Source organism: Manis pentadactyla, chromosome 3 (genome assembly GCF_030020395.1).
Source record: "Manis pentadactyla isolate mManPen7 chromosome 3, mManPen7.hap1, whole genome shotgun sequence".
Classification (NCBI taxonomy): domain Eukaryota; kingdom Metazoa; phylum Chordata; class Mammalia; order Pholidota; family Manidae; genus Manis; species Manis pentadactyla.
The window spans coordinates 84,066,715-84,081,610 of NC_080021.1; the positions used below are offsets into that span (position 1 = coordinate 84,066,715).

At 38.2% G+C, this 14,896-nt stretch overlaps 1 protein-coding gene across 2 annotated transcripts in view; it reads left to right on the forward strand.

Annotated features, from left to right (window-relative positions):
• The window catches only part of RB1CC1 (RB1 inducible coiled-coil 1), an 88,803-nt gene that overhangs the window by 53,722 nt on the left and 20,185 nt on the right, over positions 1–14,896 (forward strand). For both annotated transcript variants that reach the window (XM_036878955.2, XM_036878957.2), the window contains exons 14-15: positions 364–490; positions 575–2,472. In XM_036878955.2, the coding sequence (XP_036734850.2) occupies positions 364–490; positions 575–2,472 (2,025 nt within the window). The remainder of the gene's footprint in view (positions 1–363; positions 491–574; positions 2,473–14,896) is intronic.

Consider the following 14,896-nt stretch of genomic DNA (forward strand, 5'->3'; position numbering starts at 1 on the left):
CCAGTACTCAAGGAAGGTGTCACAATAGAGAAATATCTTATGATACACTGGCTCTCCAACAGACACCTTAGGAAATCTTTGGAGAATATAAAAATGTTCCAAAAATGAATGTAAAGTAGAAGGGGATTAATGTCTTCCATATGATTAATTTTTTTTCTAATAGTTACTCTTAACTTTGCATACTGTGGGAGATTTCTAATTTATCACTCTAATGATTATGTCCTAGGCTTCTTAAACAATTCCTGGTATTGATTGAAAGAGGATGGTAATGCTGTGTTATTTTTGTCATAGATAAAATATTTGGCCCTAGTTACCCATCTTTTTGTTAAATCAGAAATCTAATTTGATTGCATTCTGTTTCAGGGTTCCCTTACTTTGTGACTTTGAACCTCTACACCAGCATGTTCTTGCTCTGCATAATTTGGTAAAAGCAGCACAAAGTTTGGATGAAATGTCACAGACCATTACAGATCTACTGAGTGAACAAAAGGCAAATTAAATTATTTCAAGTGGTTCACTTCGTTAGTGTGTTTACATTGCTGCAGCTCTGTAAGCCTGTCCCTCTCTTTTCCAGGCATCCATGAGTCAGACATCCCCACAGTCGGCTTCCTCTCCAAGGATAGAAAGTGCAACAGGAATTATAACTACTACCTCACCGAGAACTCCTCCACTCACTGTTCAGGATCCCTTATGCCCTACAGTGTGCCCCTTAGAAGAATTATCCCCAGATAGTATTGATGCCCATACATTTGATTTTGAAACTATCCCCCATCCAAACATAGAACAGACTATTCACCAAGTTTCATTAGACTTGGATTCATTAGCAGAAAGTCCTGAATCAGATTTTATGTCTGCTGTGAATGAGTTTGTAATAGAAGAAAATTTATCATCCCCTAATCCTATAAGTGATCCACAGAGTCCAGAAATGATGGTGGAGTCACTTTATTCATCAGTTATCAATGCAATAGACAGTAGAAGAATGCAGGATACAAATATATGTGATAAAGGGGATTTAGGAGACCATGCTTCTCTAAAGCTCCAGTTGGAAAAATGTAGAGTTGTTGCCCAAGACTCACACTTCAGTATACAAACCATCAAGGAAGACCTTTGCCACTTTAGAACATTTGTGCAAAAAGAACAGTGTAACTTCTCAAATTCTTTAAAATGTACAGCAGTAGAAATAAGAAGCATTATTGAAAAGGTAAAATGTTCTCTGGAAATAACACTAAATAAAAAACATCACGAGGAAGTACAGTCTTTAAAAAGTGATTATGAAGGCAAACTCGGTGAGTTAATAAAGGAGAGTGAAGAAAATGAAAACAAAATTAAAAAGCTGAAAGGAGATTTAGTATGCCTTGAGGAGGTTTTACAAAATAAAGATAATGAATTTGCTGTGGTTAAACATGAGAAAGAAGTTGTCATCTGCCTGCAGAGTGAAAAGGATCAGAAGTTGTTAGAAATGGAAAATAAAATGCACACTCAAGATTGTGAAATTACAGAACTGAAACAGTCACGAGAGACAGTGTTAGAAGACCTAAAAAAGCTCCATGTTGAAAATGATGAAAAGATCCAGTTGTTGAGGGCAGAGCTCCAGTGCTTAGAGCAAAGTCATCTGAAGGAATTAGAGGACAGTCTCCATGTCAGGCACACACAGGAGATTGAGAAAGTTAGGACAGACCACGAAGTTTCTTTGGAGGAATTAAAAAAGGAAAATCAACAACGAATCGATAAAATACAAGAGTCTCATGCCACAATTATACAGGAAAAAGAACAGCAGCTACAGGAATTAAAACTCAAGGTTTCTGACTTGTCAGACATGAGATGTAAGTTAGAGGTTGAACTGGCATTGAAGGAAACAGAAACTGATGAAATAAAAATTCTGCTGGAAGAAAGCAGAGCCCAGCAGAAGGAGACCTTAAAATCCCTCCTTGAACAAGAAACGGAATATTTGAGAACAGAGATCAGTAAACTAAACCAAAAGATTCAGGATAATAATGAAAATTATCAGGTGGGTTTGGCAGAGCTAAGAACTTTAATGGCACTTGAAAAAGATCAGTGCATTTCAGAGTTAATTAGCAGACATGAAGAAGAATCTGATATACTTAAAGCTGAATTAAACAAAGAAACATTATTGCATCACCAAGCATGTGAAGTAGAAAAAAACCTGAAAGAAGAAATAATTGTGCTACAGAGTAAATTGGACTCAGAATTGAGTGCTCTTGAAAAACAAAAATATGAAAAAATCACCCAGCAGGAAGAGAAATATGAAGCCATTATCCAGAAACTTGAGAAAGACAAAGAGAAATTCATCTTGAGCCAGGAACAAGACAAAGAACAGTTAATTCAGAAGTTTAATTGTGAAAAAGAAGAAGCTATTCAGACTGCCCTAAAAGAATTTAAATTGGAGAGAGAAGCTGTTGAGAAAGAGTTACTAGAAAAAGTTAAGCATCTTAAGAATCAAATAGCAAAAAGGTAAGAAATAATGTTAGTCTGTGATTATTAAATTAAAATATTGGTGATTCAAATTTTAATTGTGTGTAATCACAGTACTTTAATCCATGAATTTATCTTTGGTAAATCTAGCAATTGAGATATTTTTACAAAGTAAAAACTTTTATTTTTTAAAGTGTTTCTTATAAACATTTAAAAAATACCAGACTGCATAAATTCATGAGCGACTTAAAAATGGATTATTTGGATTCCCAGAGAAACAAATTTTTTTGAAAAATTTGAATGTTTCTCGGAAGCTTTTTTCTCCCTTTTTAATTCGCAAATTTTCTTCTTTTGGTTTATTTGAAGATTTTTCCTTATAGCCTTCAGTTGAAAATTATTTCATGCTTTTTAAATTGTGTATGTATGTATAAAAGCTGTTTCCTCTGAGAATGTTTGCTAAAGGCCAAATTCTAAACTGGGGCTATACAGTTTATCAGTTTATTTCCTCTATTGTTCAAAAGATAATGTTTTTAAATTCAGGTTTTATACAGTGGTGGGTGGGTTTTTTTTTTTTTTCATTTTTATTTTCTGATGTTACTGACTTGATCAGAGAATGGTCTTCAGTATTTCTATTCTTTAAAATTTTCAGAGTGGTTTTGTGGCCTAATAAACAATATCTAGAACATTACCAATTCTATCATTAATTCTTCCAACTGAATATAGTATATATACAATATATATTTTAACCTGTTTCTTGCCATATCATTGTTACATTGTATCTTGTGATTGACTCTCTGCTGTGTAATATTCATATATCAGTATATAGTTATACCTCCCCTTCTAATTGAAAGCAGAAACTCCTTGTGTGTTAGGGGGTTTGGAGGGCTTATAGAGGGACTAGGGCCTGCATAAGTGTTTCCAGAACTGGGGGTTAAGGTTGCACGAGTCGCTGCTACAGTCCAGGAGAGTTCTGAGTGAAATACCATGAAAGCATATAGTGAGGCGCCCACCAGAGCTGATGCTTTTCCATGGCTCACAACACTCAGGAATCTCTTCAAAGCCTGCAACACAGAATGGGTAGTTTTCAGTCACTTGGCAGGAAGGGAGCTGCTGTGTAAAGAAGTGTATCTGGCTGCAGCTATCTGTGGAGGGTAAGCCTGGGCTGCTTTTCTTCTTTGCGAACTGTGCGTGTTCTTCTCATTGGCACGCTTGCAGCTGCTGGGGATTCTGGGATATGTAGAGTCTATTCCTGTGTAGGTGAGTTCCTGAGGGGGTGGCGAGACACTGGCAGATGGCCTGCACTGTCCTGCCTGAGACCCAGGTACTCATACGTCGTCCTGCATATGTCCTCTACCCATATTGAACTTCCAAACAAAGACACATACCACATCATGTTTCTGTCTAAGGTAATTCAGCTTATATCCCTTTTCTAACCTAAGATATGTCATCCTCTTTCAAGAGGTCAGGCTCAGCCTTATAACACTCGAGCCGGCCTAGAGTGAACATGTTGATGTCCATTCATCTTTCAAAAAGGCAGTGTCTTTTTGGTTTTACGTAGGTTAAATGCTGAAATATGGGGTCAAACTACAACTGTCACAGCATATATAAGATCCTAAGCAAAGAGGATAAAGATAAAAATGGGTTAAAAGATATGGGCTTGATCACTATAGTCTTCATTTCTGTAACTGGCCTTGCATGTCTAGTAGTATTTACGGCTCTCTTCTGTTACCCACTCCATTTTTTCCCTTAGCTTTACCTCAGCTGATTTTACTTCTTGTCCTGAAGAGACTGCCATTCATTTGACTCTGTCACTGGACATGGCAGTGCCACCATACAGCCTAGAGAATCCCCTGACTTCTAGTAATATTCCTCCTTACCCTTATTAAATAGGAGCATTTGTCACCCATTGATATCATATCAGTGCATACAGCAAGTTCATGCAGCAGCCTTCCTTGCATGTTGGCTCAGTGTCAGGAGGAGCCCTAAGTAGCCAAGTAGTTTAAACTTCCAGCTCAGAGGCACCCTGTCTGTATCTTCTGGTAAAAGAATTCTTTTGATGGGTTGCTAAACCAGCTTTATAAATTAGCATGACCCAAAATTGTAGGGACAAGAAGCAGAAGTTTTGCTAGTGGCTTATTGTGGTAGTGGGTATTCCAGTTTCTATCCCTGGTTCTCCAACCTGTGCATTCTATGGGGATTAGTCTCACAGAGCAATATCTGGTTCAGAGTTTGTAGTAAGTGCATTCTTTACACAGACCATGCAGGATCTCATCCATCTGCTACTATGACTAGATTTCGAATAGGTGGGTCCACAGTTCTATCAGGCAGGCGCTTTAGGGATTGCATATTTGTAAAGCCAGTGATTTCCATAAGCATGTGGCCAGGGCTACACCTCATTGACTTGTTCAGAAGCAATTTTAGTGGAATGCCATACCAATGAATAATCTGTTTTGTAAGTTCAGCAATGGTGTTTTTGCAAAAATATTGTAGGCATGGAAGGTAAATTTGTATGGAAACTAATGGTCTGTTCTTGTGAGGACAAATTACTGTCCCTTCCTGATAGAAGTGGGCCAGTGTAATCGACCTGCCACCAAGTGGCTGGCTATCTTGTCTCCTGATGGAGCACTATGTCAGGGGGCTCTATGTCAGTTACTGGATGTGTAGAAATCCATATTGCCAAGCCCATACACAGCTTCATTTCCTGCCTTATGGACAGTCCTGAACAGGACTGGTGTGGCTTGGGAAGGCAGTTGACTGATAACGAATATTCACCTTGCCCCTGATTAAGAGACTCCTCAAATGAGACACAATATACTCAGAGGACTTAAGTATCCTTATACTGGTACCCATTTTAAGAGGTTCATCCATATTTCTCTTCTGTAGCTCTCCTTGTCACCAGATTTCAGCTTCATTTCTTGCAAGTTCCTTACTATTCAGCCAAGCCTTTGGCCCGACTCCTTGAGGCACTGTAGATCTATGCCTCTGGCTGTCTCCTCTTCAGCAACTTCAGGTATACTGCCTGGCACTTCCATGGGGAAGAATTCCCATCATGGAATGTGTGGAATCTTCAGGGCCACTCCTCAGTGGGGCTCCATGCTTCAATTGTGCTTTTGAATTGTGTCAGCATATTGTGCAGGATCACAGGAAATCAGGCCTGCCAGTTTTTCCCTTGTAGTGAGCACCTCAGCTGTGACGAGAAAGGAGACGTGGTGGCAGGAGTCAGGCCCTGGAATCCAACTCTCTTGTGCATGGCTTGTGTCTCAGGACATGTTTGGGCTCCATCTCATGCATGCCACACCTATGCACTGTAGCACGTGCTCACAACTTCATGGCTTAACAGGGTAGACAACATCCATTTCATGAAGGGCAGCTGAGGTCACACAGAAACTTGAGAGACTGTGGTCAGTCATTATACAGAGCTATTGTACAGAAGGAAAATCGTTGTATGCTTTAAAATCCTAAGGGTCTAAACTGTGGTTCTCCATAGGACTTGACAAATGCACCATACAGTATCCCTTTATGCTGCAGACACTTAAGCATCTTCTGGGAAATGTGGTCCAAGTAACAGAACAACTTATATGTCAGAGTGGACCTGTTGCAAGAGAACCTCTTGCTCTGGGCCTTAAACAGACCAGACAGCCTTAAAAGTTACTTGCAAATGAGTTAGGGCAGCAGAGTAGGATTGCCTCCAGAATCCAGAGATGCTCACCTAGCAGTGGCTTGTCCCTCCTTAGAGGGGACATCTCACATGCCAGACTATTGGATACTTGGGAATTTTACTGCTGACAAGCTCCTAGATTTTCATGGGCTGTTTTGTTTCTGGCATTCCTGTGTTCTACCTTTAGCTCAGGTAGTTGCTTTCTACGTACAAGATCTGATGAGCATATTGCCATAAACATGTAGGTTTAGTGTGATATCTTGAGGGATAGCAAGAACTATATCCCTGTCAACTAGATTTTAACAGAGGAGTAGATGACAAGATCGAATTAAGACAGTGAAAGGCTGCTGCTGTCCCTGTATGTAAACCACACTGCTGCTTTGGTCTATATCAGGGATTGACAAACTGGCCTTAGGAAACCAGCCCACCACTTGCTTTTTTGGGATACAGAGGTACCTCTCTTTACTGCCTGTGGCTGCTTTTGGTGAAGTTAATTAGTTGTGATAGATCATTTTTACTATTTGTCTCTACAGAAAAATATTTTGTTTATCGCTAGTCTATACTAATAGGAATAGAGTGGAAAGAAATCACCAGATCAATAGCTACATGTCAAGTAATAGTGGCCCTTTTGATTTGCTCCAGCAAAGAGGTCATATGTGAAAGAGCAGTTTTATTGTGGTCATGACCTGATAATATTTATGGTAATCCAGTGCTTGTTTTTATAGGTTTCTGCAGGAAACATACTTATGACAAAAGAGAATGTGATAGAAATCTCTTTCCTTGTGTCATTTGAAGTATGACAGTTTTAGAGATTTTTTCTTGCTGCCTTCTATAATAATAGTCCTCATTCAGTGAGTTCGGGGACCAACAGAAATTCCCCAACAGATAGTTGCTTTTATGTTTGTTCCACTATAGATTCTTGCCTGTGGTGAGGGACCCATTGGGCCCAAATTCAGTTTGTCACCTGACAGTAATCTAGTGGACCACAGTGACATTAGAATCACTTCAGGGCCAGTGTTCAGTAGTACCCCAAAAGTTGGTTAATTACCTTCCCTGAATGCACACTAAATACGGACAATGGCCACAGGCCCCTTGGTGAAGGGTAGAAGACTTCATAATACAGACTTGTGCATTGTAGTTGGTGACTGACTTGGAATTAGGTGAGGGGATGGTGATTCTTTTGTTCTAAGTTAGAACTCTGAACACCACGCCACATAGGGAGTTCTTGTTTGTTTTTAAGTTTTAATAAGACCTTATTAGCCCATTCCATTACAGCCCTAGGGACAGTCACGCTGAAGATTTTTCTGGGTCAGGCCTTCTGATTACTGCTCTGGCTCTGCTGCCTTTGATGGCACCACATCATGTCTCCGGTTAAGTGCTACCAGTTGGCCTCTTCCATTCCAGAATTCTGTCATTGCCATTAAACTCATTGAATTTCAGTGGTTTTGTCTCCCCTCTGCTCACCCTATCCTGCAGAGCAGAGCCTTTTGAGGTGAAGGCAGTGTTCTCTAGACTCTAAAGGGTGTACATAAATCCCATCTAGTATGCCTGTCACCATCATTCTTTGGATGCCTTCCTCTTAACTAAGGGTCAGTATATTTGTTCTTTAAAGGGACACATGGTAAATACTTCAGGATTTGCTGGTCACATGCAATCTTTGTCACATTTGAGAGCGTGTGTGTGTGTGTGTGTGTGTGAGACTGTGTGTGTTACCACTCTTTAGGTAAAATCAAGAGCAAATGGTCCTTTAACTTTGGTCTCAGTACCCTTTACACACTCAAAAATTTTTGAGGACCCCAAAGTGGTTTTGTTTCTATGGATTATAACTCTCAATATTATCTGTATTTTAAATTAAACAAATTTGAAAGATATTTAGTTATTTTAAAATAGTAAGCATACTGCATGTTAGCATAAATAAGTTTTCTAAAGAGAACTATTTTCTAAAATAAAAATTAGAAGAGTAGCTTTTTTTAATATATATATTTGCAGACCTTTAATGTTCAGCTTAATGGATTCTCATGTCTGTTTCTGCATCCAATCTATTGTAGTATTTTTTTATTTAAAGTATATGATGAAAATCCAGCCTTTTAATTTAATTGGAATAGAGAGGAATATTAAAATAGGTTTTTTAGATAATTACAGATATTTTTCCTTGAGACAAAATCCAACAAATGATAATTTTTTAATAGTTTAACTATGGAATATGAAACTGTCAATAGACTTTTTTTCAAATTCTTTATGCTAATATCTACTGAACTATCTATCTTGCATTTTGAGTATTTTACCCATACATGACTTTGTAGCACAAGGAATTAATCATTTGGAAAATACTGGTTCGCTGAGTTAGGCAGATTTGCAGATGTTGACACATTTTCTTAACACACACACACAAAAAAGCACATTTGTGAATAACACTTACCTGTTCTATAAAAAAGCTCTTAGGTACCAGGAAACTCTCCAGCTCATAGTGGCAGATATAAATTTTCTAACAATTTAATATCCTTTTAAAGAATCACATTTTATCATTGGTAGCAAACTGTGTAAGTTTATTGACATAACAGGTTCACGTTGATCATTTTTGAGAAAATGTTGAAAACCCAAATTTAAAGAATTAGGCATTGTCATTTTTCAACCAGAAGAGTGTGCCATGAGAAAAGTAGCTAGTTCAGCATACAACCAAAGCTTTCCCAGGAGATAAACATACTTTTTAAGTGGCATTAGTACTTTATATGTATTCTCATTTCATCAAGGAACCTAAAAAGATGTCTATTCAGTGGTCGGGATTAAGTAATAGTAATAGTTTTTACTACACCAGAGATAGTCCAAAGTAAAAACCTGCCTTTTTTACTTAGAATGACTTGAAGTAATGGATACAGTGACTAAAAATATAGTTTGGTGCTCTTGTCTTTAATTTATGTCAAGGTATCAGCAGTTTTATCATTTGTACAAATGTCAATGATTGTAAAAGACTTATAAAAAGCAAAAATCATCCTCTTATTACATGAAAATAGTTAAAACCTTACTGATCCCCTGGAAGTATTCTAGGGTTCTGTGGATCACACTTTGAGCATCATTTGTATAGAGAGTCATTGGCAAACTTCCTGTGAAGTGGCACATTGTAAATATTTTAAACTTTGTGGGCCAGATGGTCTCTATCCAAGCCACTAATTTTACTATTATAGAAGAGAGGAGTAAGACAGTATAAATGATGGGTGTGGCTGTGTTCCAATAAAACTTTAATTATACAAACAGGTAGCAGGTTGTATCTGGCCTGTAGACCATTGTTTGCCTACCTGTGGTCTACCAGAGTATCTCCTTTGGTATTTTGCTTACATTTACTGTTGGCCATTAGGTCAAGATTTTAGGCAGTTAACCTAGCAAACTGTTAAAAGCTAACATTAAATCTAGAATCTCTGGTTGTTATATCCATACAAATAATTTTGACCTGATTCAGCATTATGTTTTTTCTTCCCATTCTAACTCCCGTTGGATCCATTACCATGCATAGTTCCTATTCCTACATTTCCTGCCAACATAAAAGGAAGATTTTGCAAATGCAATTCCTCTTTGGATAGATTTTTAACTCCTCTGGGATATGCACATTCAAAAGTTGGAAAGCTCTGGAAGTGATGAAATGGTGGGAGAGATTGTTGAGAAGGATCAACTTGGTGAGAAGGGAACTTCAGGCAGGGTGACACTGATCTCCTCAGATAATGGTGAGAGGCTCTGCTTCTGGCATGGGAGGTTTGGTGGGATTTTGAGGAACAGTTGGGACATCTCCAAAATGTTGCTGCTTATGGCTACCTGATCCAAGACAACTATTGGTGTCAGCTGTCCTGCCATGGAATATCCTGCTCTACAGAATTAATTTGTACTGTCAGTGAAGTCATTAGTGCTTGCACATCAGAGCAGATGAGAGAATCAACTGCAGATTCCCATCTTTATGGTCTTTTCCCCCTCTGTGATCATATTTGTATCTGTCTGGATTGATGTCAGAAAACATAATATTCTCTTCATAATATTCTAGGATTAAAGAGTTTAATATTAGAATTAGAACTTACCCTGAGTTTGGGGAGGGGTAAGGAAGTTGTGGCTGAAGGCCTGGAAACCTGTAGGTTCACAGTCCCCTGAAACCAGAATAGGTGGCTACTAAGGAGACAGCTGCAATTCTTTGGAGTCTTCTGCCAGTGGTCTGCTGAGATACCAGCACCAAGCCACTTCTAGAGAACAATGTACTCTCTTTAGTATTCCAGGTCTTGTGTGGGCAGATTTCATGGCAAACCTGAACCCAGACCTTACTGGGAAGGGGATCTGGATGCTGTAGTTCTTGGCTTCTCTGTCATGCAGAGGAAACACTTGAAAAAGGGATGAGGAAACCTTCACAAATAAATGATGCTGTTTGATGACACACAGTCCAGCACATTTCCCATCTTCTGCCACATGGTTTTACATATATGCCAGAGGCACCATTTAAGGACCAACTGCCTGGAAGAAACATTGGCAAGATACAAGTAAAATATTAATTGTATCTGTAATGTCAAAGAGATTCCATGAGTCAATAAGGAAAGGGCAAATGATACATTAGAAAAGTGGGCAGAGGATATGAACAGATAAAGAAGAAACACAAATGGCCAATATGGGAATAGCTGTAGGGTCTGCTTGGGATTAAGGAATGTAAAATGAAAATAAGATACTTACTCTTCTGTGTAACTCTGTAACTTGGGAAAGTTAAGTCTGTAGCATACATTATTTTTTGAGGATTTAGAGGAAAGGGCTTTCTCATATACCTGTGTTGAAAGAACATGAGTAAGAATAGTGTGTGTGTGGTTTGCATGTGCCAGGAAATCCACCTCCTACACTGTTCATGATCATCCTTCCAAAAGGTAGTTGATGCGGATCTGGGTGAGTATGCGACCATTTGAATTTTGTAATTTTAATACTATTTTTTAATCTCAAAAGAGTTTTTAAAATCCAGGATAAACAGTAATTGTTTATTAGACCCAGATTTGATAGTCAGTGATAGAAAAGGTCCAGACATCAAGATAGTCTAGTTTGCATTCAGTGTAGATTTTCCAGTTACTAGAAGTATTGGGTATAATAGTCTTTTGCTGGCTCCACATACCCCTCTCTTCTCTAGCTCTAAAGGAGAAAACATGGAAAACAAATCCTTTACCTTGTCTTTTGATTAATTGAGTTATGGGATAGGGGTTTTCCCATTCAAGCCTTTCTGGAAGTTAAGGCAAGAAGTCTCAGACTTCACCTCAGACTGCATACTCCATGTTTGGCAAATTAAAACCATACCTTAGGAGAAAATGGGCAGCAAGTTTATCAGGATTACTAGATTTCATCAATAAGTATGAATAAAAGAATCACAATTCACAATTTCCTTTATGATTATCAGTTATTATTAATGTGATTGTTTTTTTTGTTATAATTAATCTACAATTACATGAAGAACATTATGTTTACTAGGGCCCCTCTTCAACAAGTCCTCCCCACAAACCCCATTACAGTACTGTCCATTAGCATAGTAAGATGTTGTAGTATCACTACTTCTCCTCTGTATGTTGCACAGCCCTCCCTGTGCCTCCCCCCCGCATTATACATGCTAATTGTAATACCCCCTTTCTTTTTCCCCACCCTTATCCCTCCCTTCCCACCCATCCTCCCCAGTCCCTTTCCCTTTGGTAACTATTAGTTCTTTCTTGGGTTCTGTGATTCTGCTGCTGTTTTGTTCCTTCAGTTTTTCTTTGCTCTTATACTCCACATATCAGTGAAATCACTTGGTATTTGTCTTTCTCCACCTTGCTTATTTCACTGACCGTAATACCCTAGCTCCATCCATGTTGTTGCAAATGGTAGGATTTGTTTTCTTCTTATGACTGAATAATATTCCATTGTGTATATGTACCACATGTTCTTTATCCATTCATCTACTGGTGGCCACTTAGGTTGCTTCCATTTCTTGGCTATTGTAAATAGTGCTGCGATAAACATACGGGTGCATCTGTCTTTTTCAAACTGGGCTGCTGCATTCTTAGGGTAAATTCCTAAAAGTGGAATACCTGGGTCAAATGGTATGTCTATTTTGAGCTTTTTGAGGAACCTCCATACTGCTTTCCATAGTGGTTGAACTAATTTACATTCCCACCAGCAGTGTAGGAGGCTTCCCCTTTCTCCACAACCTTGCCAACATTTGTTTTTGTCTTCTGGATAGTAGCCATTCTTACTGGTGTGAGGTGATATCTCATTGTGGTTTTTATTTGCATTTCTCTGATGATTAGCAATGTGGAGCATCTTTTCATGTCTGTTGGCCATCTGAATTTCTTCCTTGGAGAACTCTCTGTTCAGCTTCTCTGCCCATTTTTTAATTGGTTATTTGCTTTTTGTTTGTTGAGGTGAGTGAGCTCTTTATATATTTTGGATGTTAAGCCTTTATCGGATCTGTCATTTATGAATATATTCTCCCATACTGTAGGGTATCTTTTTGTTCTATTGATGGTGTCCTTTGCTGTACAGAAGCTTTTCAGCTTGATATAGTCCCACTTGTACATTTTTGCTTTTGTTCGCCTTGCCCGGGGAGATAAGTTCATAAAGAAGTCACTCACGTTTATGTCCAAGAGATTTTTGCCTATGTTTTTTTCTAAGAGTTTTATGGTTTCATGACTTACATTCAGGTCTTTGATCCATTTCAAATTTACTTTTCTGTATGGGGTTAGACAGTGATCCAGTTTCATTCTCTTACATGTAGCTGTCCAGTTTTGCCAGAACCATCTGTTGAAGAGACTGTCATTTCCCCATTGTATGTCCATGGCTCCTTTATCGTATAGTAATTGACCATATATTTTTGGATTAAAGTCTGGAGTCTCTATTCTGTTCCACTGGTCTGTGGCTCTGTTCTTGTGCCAGTACCTAATTGTCTTGATTACTGTGGCTTTGTAGTAGAGCTTGGAGTTGGGAAGTGAAATCCACCCCACTTTATTCTTCCTTCTCAGGATTGCTTTGGGTATTCGGGGTCTTTGGTGTTTCCATATGAATTTTTGAACTATTTGTTCCAGTTCGTTGAAGAATGCTGTTGGTAATTTGATAGGGATTGCATCAAATCTGCATATTGCTTTGGGCAGGATGGCCATTTTGATGATATTAATTCTTCCTAGCCAAGAGCATGGGATGAGTTGACATTTATTAGTGTCCTCTTTAATTTCTCTTAAGAGTGTCTTATAGTTTTCAGGGTATAGGTCTTTCACTTCTTTGGTTAGGTTTATTCCTAGGTATTTTATTCTTTTTGATGCAGTTGTGAATGGAATTGTTTTCCTGATTTCTCTTTCTATTGGTTCATTGTTCGTGTATAGGAAAGCCACAGATTTCTGTGTATTAATTTTGTATCCTGCAACTTTGCTGTATTCCAATATCAGTTCTAGTAGTCTTGGAGTGGAATCTTTAGGGTTTTTTATGTACAATCATGTCATCTGCAAATAGTGACAGTTTGACTTCTTCTTTACCAATCTGGATTCCTTGTATTTCTTTGTTTTGTCTAATTGCCGTGGCTAGGACCTCCAGTACTATGTTAAATAACTGTGGGGAAAGTGGGCATCCCTTTCTTGTTCCTGAGCTCAGAGGAAAAGCTTTCAGCTTCTCTCTCTTCAGTATGATGTTAGCTGTGGGTTTATCATATATGACCTTTATTATGTTGAGGTACTTGCCCTCTATATCCATTTTGTTGGGAGTTTTTATCATGAATGGATGTTGAATTTTGTCGAATGCTTTTTCAGCATCTATGGAGATGATCATGTAGTTTTTGTCCTTCTTTTTTTTGATGTGGTGGATGATGTTGATGGATTTTCGAATGTTGTACCATCCTTGCATCCCTGGGATGAATCCCACTTGGTCATGGTGTATGATCCTTTTGATGTATTTTTGAATTTGGTTTGCTAATATTTTGTTGAGTATTTTTGCATCTACGTTCATCAGGGATATTGGTCTGTAGTTTTCTTTTTTGGTGGGTTCTTTGCCTGGTTTTGGTATTAGAGTGATGTTGGCTTCATAGAATGAGTTTGGGAGTATTCCCTCCTCTTCTGTTTTTTGGAAAACATTAAGGAGAATGGGTATTATGTCTTCTCTGTATGTCTGATAAAATTCTGAGGTAAATCCATCTGGCCCGGTGGTTTTGCTCTTGGGTAGTTTTTTGATTACTGCTTCAATTTCTTTGCTCGTAATTGGTTTGTTTAAATTTTGTGTTTCTTCCTTGGTCAGTCTTGGAAGGTTGTATTTTTCTAGGAAGTTGTCCATTTATTCTAGGTTTTCCAGCTTGTCAGTGTTAGGTTTTCATAGTATTCTCTAATAATTCTGTGTATTTCTGTGGGGTCTGTCGTGATTTTTTTTCTCGTTTCTGATTCTGTTCATGTGTATGGATTCTCTTTTTCTCTTAGTAAGTTTGGCTAGAGGCTTATCTATTTTGTTTATTTTCTCAAAGAACCAGATCTTGTTTTCATTAATCTTTTTTCTATTGTTTTATTCTTAGTTTTATTTATTTCTTCTCTGATCTTTATTATGTCCCTCCTTCTGTTGACTTTAGGCCTCATATGTTCTTCTTTTTCCAATTTCAATAATTGTGACGTTAGACTATTTATTTGGGATTGTTCTTCCTTCTTTAAGTATGCCTGGATTGCTATATACTTTCCCCTTGAGACTGCTTTCGCTGCGTCCCACAGAAGTTGGGGCTTTGTGTTGTTGTTGTCATTTATTTCCATATATTGCTGTATCTCCATTTTAATTTGGTGGTTGATCCATTGACTAGAAGCGTGT